The 5,593-nt window shown below is 45.0% G+C and overlaps 1 protein-coding gene and 1 pseudogene across 1 annotated transcript; one reads left to right on the top strand and one right to left on the bottom strand.

Annotated features, from left to right (window-relative positions):
* Positions 1-1,284: 1,284 nt before the first annotated feature.
* On the bottom strand, positions 1,285-2,158 carry LOC121593970 (anaphase-promoting complex subunit 13). The gene is made up of 2 exons (XM_041916783.1): positions 2,025-2,158; positions 1,285-1,920 (listed from the first exon to the last, which is right to left on the bottom strand). The coding sequence occupies exons 1-2, from the start codon at positions 2,034-2,036 to the stop codon at positions 1,690-1,692; spliced, it is 243 nt and encodes an 80-aa protein (XP_041772717.1). The 5' UTR covers positions 2,037-2,158; the 3' UTR covers positions 1,285-1,689.
* Positions 2,159-2,934: 776 nt separating this feature from the next.
* On the top strand, positions 2,935-4,214 carry LOC121592264 (annotated as a pseudogene).
* Positions 4,215-5,593: the final 1,379 nt, after the last annotated feature.

Here is a 5,593-nt window from a genome sequence, read left to right as displayed (position 1 = left end):
TCTGTGCCCGCAACAGTTGATTAACGAGCAGTTCCTCGTCTCGCAGAAAATTTCAGCACGCTTTTGCTCCCGTCGATATTAGGTATGAACTGTCCATCGCTGAGTCTTTCAGGATAATGCTGCTCAGCGTGGTGCTGCCTCCAATTCCACTGCCAGCGCCGTCTTCGCTGTCAACCGACGATTGATCCTCGTTTCCCGGAGCGCATTAAAACCGAGCTAGATTTAAAATTCAGCTCTAAATGGTACGCTCCTTCTCCGACTCCTGCTACCAACCGGGCGCACCAGCCGGACGATCTTGAAGCACAGCTAATTTGTAGACCGTATCCTCGCTGAACTCGATCGACGAAGTATTGCCATCATCTTCATCTTCTGCCGATCCACCACTACTTCCCCCTTGCCGTTGATGAGCTTGTTCGGGCAACGTTTTTCTCTCGTGCAGGGGTTGCCTCTTCATCGATACTGCTTTCGATCTTCGTCTCATAGATAGCGATCAAAAATCCCGCATCGATCATAGCATTAAGTATAGCGATTGCTTGCATATTATTCGACGACTTTTGTCTGCTGAACAGAAAATCGATAAGCTCATGCCCTCGATTGTACAGCGGCAACGAGCGACACATTTCATCGTACAAGGTTTTGAGGGAGTTGGACTGCTGCAGAATGGATTTACGATCGGCAGAAGAGATGCCTGACCCTGCACTAGCCGCAAATCGTTCCTCCTGATATCCGACGGAAATTTTTCTCCGATTTCTTCCGCTAGACGCTGCGGTAGCGCCGCTCGACTCTGGACCACACCACTTCCAGGCGGCTGCAGCGTCGATAGTTTATGTGCTAGATCTTCCTGCAGGGCCTTCAGATCCGGCTTCAGGTCGGCAGAAATGTTGGAAGATTTTAGGTACGTAAATACGACCTTGGAACAATAATTGCACACGCGCAAATCTTCCGAACAGTTGATGATCTTCCCCGTCACCACCTGTTGCAGCATTTGGTGCAAAAGATTTGCCCACACAATCGACAGTGGTGTTTGCGGCGGAATGTGGTAAACTTTACCGAACAATCGTAACACTCGATCGACGTAGAATCGGGCATCCAGAACTTATGAAGCTCCGTGTTTTTATAGCTTCGTTTGGTCTGTAGAGAAGATGCAAATTAATTTAGTATTGTTAGAAACAAAAATAAACAAATTGCATACAAACACATTACATTCGGTTTCTGGGAAATTAGGCTGCTTAATCGCCGAAGCACGCTGGTGGTGGTCCGTTCGCCGGAGGTCGGCTGAGCTCTGATGTGGACTCCGCATCGGTATACGAACTACTCGTCGATGATTTTCGAATGGCCGACGAACTAGCTGGCGGTGTGTCCATTTGCGCTGTCCGGGTATCTCTTCCCGATGCCTCACTATCCGCGCCGGACGGTTCCTCGTGCAGTACCGTCCCTTGAAGTGTTGACTCATTGCTGGGTCGGTTATTGTTAGTTAGCCTATTCACTAGTTTCGTAAATATGGTTTCCTGCTCTTCCTCAAACGTGCGAGCGAATTCCGTTAATATCGTAGGGGAATGTAGATGTCTATTCATTGTTAATGTGGTTTTGATTAGTCGATTTCAGTAATAACTCGCGTAGAATCCGTATCATGTAGTTAGCACACAAGGGTGCCGAGTTCGGTGCAGCACAATCGAGAGACGCTACACGCTAAACACCAGGGAAATTAACCTGCTCAGAAACGGACAAATCCGGTGCCAGTGATGTCAGCGCCAGATCAGTCCATTTCTGCTCTTGCTCTTTCAGCGTCAGATGGGAGTCACCGTTGTCCGCCTCGGGATCGGGTAGCTTATCGCAAGGCACTTGGATGTGGTCGTAAGGCAGCTCGTCGGCAATCCACTCGTTGTCCACCAAATCGACCAAGCGTCCGCCCAATGGTGGCTAGAGATAACACAACAACAACAACAAAAGAAAGATAATTACTTTCAGAAGGAACATACCAGCGATAGCCAATCTTCCCCTAACTGCACAGTTTACACACTTACCTCACTATCCATTAGAAGCTATTACAAATTAACATTCACCACACCGAAAACGATAGCAGGGCCGCTGTTACGAATGACTAACAGCTGATTAGATTTGCAAGAACAGACCAGAATTTTGTAGATCGCCCAACACTTGGCCACTTTTTTTGTGGCTTTTGTTTGCTTCAATGCCAAATAATTTTCCATCGCTGTCAAACCGCACGCGCACAAGCTGTACATAGCGAAGGTGGTCGTTGATGTTGTTTGTTTTGATTTTATTATCTTAATTAAAAGCGTTGATACTGCGTTTACTCTTATTTTCTCACTAATCAAATATTTTAAAAGCACTAAAAACAAGACTTGTACATAATTATTTCGATTACTCTTCTAAATGATGAATGATTTTTTTAAATATGGTACAGCATGTATATATGAATCTTGTCAATGTTATTGGTTGTTTTGGACTCGATCGCGTTCTACAGTCGAAAAACAAACAACAGCTGTGTGAGCATGATGCCTAGAGTTTTATCTAAATTTGCTCGTTTTAGGACAGTGAACAGGTATGAAAGTTTGCATCATTTCATCGAGACACATATACGAATAATTTGTAACTATTTATTTACCCTGTATATGCCTTCTTTCAGACATTGACAACACAATCCTCCCCGGTAGTGCTAGGAATCGAAACGAGTTGTGATGACACCGGGGCAGCTTTGGTTACCGGCAATGGGACAGTTTTGGGAGAGTACATTCATTCCCAGCAAAGCAGTCACTTGAGGTGAGGAAATATGAATTCACACACGTAATGGTAAAATGTATCTACAGCATCGAAATGCCTTGGCAGGTTTGGTGGAATCATTCCACCGGTAGCGCAAGACATCCACCGTGCCAATATCGAATCCGTTGTGCAAAATGCGTTTAAACTAGCAATATGACTCCTAACGATATAGATGCAGTTGCTGTCACCAATCGGCCAGTGTGTAGAAAACATTTCCCTTGAGGTACGGTTTGTTATAATTATTTCTGATCTTTTTAGGGTTACCCCTCAGTCTGATAGTGGGATGAGTATGCGAAACATATCGCCCGCTCCTACAACAAACCGCTCATTCCCATACACCATATGCAGGCACACGCGTTGATGGCCCGGATGACCTCTACTATTCCGTATCCATTTCTCTGCTTGCTGGTAAGCGGTGGTCACTCGTTGCTGGTATTTGTGGAGAGCACTGCACGATTTCGACTGCTCGGCGAAACATTGGACGATGCGCCGGGTGAAGCGTTGGATAAAATCGCTCGTCGGCTGAAGCTGCGGAATGTGGCCAAGTATGCGCAAATGTCTGGTGGTCAGGCTATTGAAGCAGCAGCCCAGCAGGCTGGCGCAAAAGACACATCTGCTTACGAATTCCCGCTACCACTTTCTAAATATCGTGACTGTCAGTTCAGTTTCGCCGGACTGAAAATACCGCCACGAGACACATACTCGAACGAGAATCCACCCTCCGTAAGTGATGGGCAAAGGATGAAATTGTGGTTTAACGTTAAGTAATCTTTTTTGTTTCTCACCCCCCAGATCTTGCGCCCGATGCTTTGCTGCCCGATTATGAAGCGTTTTGTGCTTGTTTCTTGAAAGGAGTCACACGGCACATGCTGCACCGAACGCAGCGCGCGATTGAGTACTGTGAACGGCGCAATTTGTTTTCCAATGCAGCAGGACCACACCGCAGTTTAGTCGTTTCGGGCGGTGTGGCTTGCAATGACGTTATATTCAATGCGCTGAGCTCGATGGCGGCCCAGTTCGGGTACAGCACCTACAGACCACCGAAGAAGTTGTGCACCGATAACGGTACAATGATAGCGTGGAACGGCATGGAGAAACTGCTGGCAAAAGATACTGCCGAAATGACGACAAAGTACGAGCAGGTTGATATAAGCGGAAAGTGCCCTATCGGCGATAGTCTTATCGATGATGTAAAAGCAGCGAACATAGCATGCAAGTGGGCTAAAGTCGATATATTTCCAGGCAAAGAAGAAGTTAGTAGTTAGTAATGGGGAGCAATTTAGTTAATAGATAGTAAACTGTAAAGAAACAGTAAACACGATTATTACAGCTTTAAAAATGCGTATAATAAACACGATTGTTTGCCTAGTCGTAAATGCGTCATAAAATCCAAGAATGTTTTGTCACCTCACTACATTTAGTACTGTATTTTTTAAGTTTTCAAGAAGTAATTGAATTGTTTTACTTATTCGCTTATTAAAACTTAACTAAAAATACAAACTTTGGAAAAAATAACCGGTACGATTGAGTTTTGATCGCTTTCGTCGGGCATCTGCTCGAATTTTGTTTCGTTCAATTCTTTCGTTCAAACATGATGAAAATTGTTGCCGCTTTTGAGTTTATTAATGTTTTACAAATGATCACACATCAAACATTACATCAAATCATTTTATTCAATTATTTTTATTTTGCTTAGTTTTAAAATGTACAACTTCTAGAAGACAATACGATCCATTTTAGCTATTTTAGCTTTAGGAATAGTTAAAAACAACTGATCTAAGTTACGTACAGATGTAGCTTTGAGACTCAAAATCAATAGTATCATTTACACAAGTAAAATTCTAACACTAGACATTTGTATTCCAATTTTATTTTTCGCACATGCAATCGTTTGTAAATGGTTCAGTTTTACCATCTCCACGGCGTTAAAAAAACATAAACCAGTCGGCAATGTACCTGTTTGAAATAAACACTGCTGAAGCTCGTGTAACACCCACCAACACCTTAAACCAAAGCATAGCTGCGTCTGTGTGCATGGCTATGTTGTGGCACGGTGCGCGTGTATTGTGCTGGCCAGGCAGCAAGAGGCTGGAGCTAGGCAAAAGTTGCCTCCGATCGATTCTCACAAACCCGTATCGCCCTTACGATCAAACAGGTGAACAAATCCGCAGCGTACGGTCATCAGGTAGTGCGATCGTCCCAAACGGCCCTTCTTGTATGACGTGACGTAGGTGCGGTCACAGGCGAAATAAAGTCTAGCTACGAAAACAAGTTTCGCAGTACTCCGTGCAATTATATTATTTTTCGGTAAAGTGTGTGCGCGCATCCCCAAGACCATCTCCAACCCCTCAAATAAAGCTGAAAAGTTCCGAGTTGCTCGTGTGAAGTTTTTTTTTTCTTCGCTCCATTGCTTGATCGTGTGATCGTGTTTTTCTTTGCGTGCAATATACATACAAAAAAATATGATTCAATGCAGCAGTGGCTACACACAGTTCGTGCTTGTGACGGGGTAGAATCGCTTTTGCGCACCGTGCAATAGAGAGGCAACGGCGAACCACAACCCGCCCCGGGATCGGAGTGGCGCGGCGAGTCGCTGCGCAGCGCTTGCGGTCAAACTAAATGTGCTACGTATGCAGTTTCTCGCGCGTTTGTGTGCTGTCCGGTGCGCTCCGTGAAACGAAGGCAGAAAGGCGTACGGATGCCCAGTGAAATCGTGCTGAGAACGTAACGCATCGAGTGAATAGATCTTGTGAGCCACAGTTTGACGATTTTTTCGAGGTTGTGTGAAGATACGTAGCAGTGCGCTAGGAGC

The sequence above is a fragment of the Anopheles merus genome, chromosome 2L (genome assembly GCF_017562075.2).
Source record: "Anopheles merus strain MAF chromosome 2L, AmerM5.1, whole genome shotgun sequence".
Taxonomy (NCBI): Eukaryota; Metazoa; Arthropoda; class Insecta; order Diptera; family Culicidae; genus Anopheles; species Anopheles merus.
Note: the sequence above shows the minus strand (reverse complement) of the source record. Positions and strands in the feature narration are given on the sequence as shown.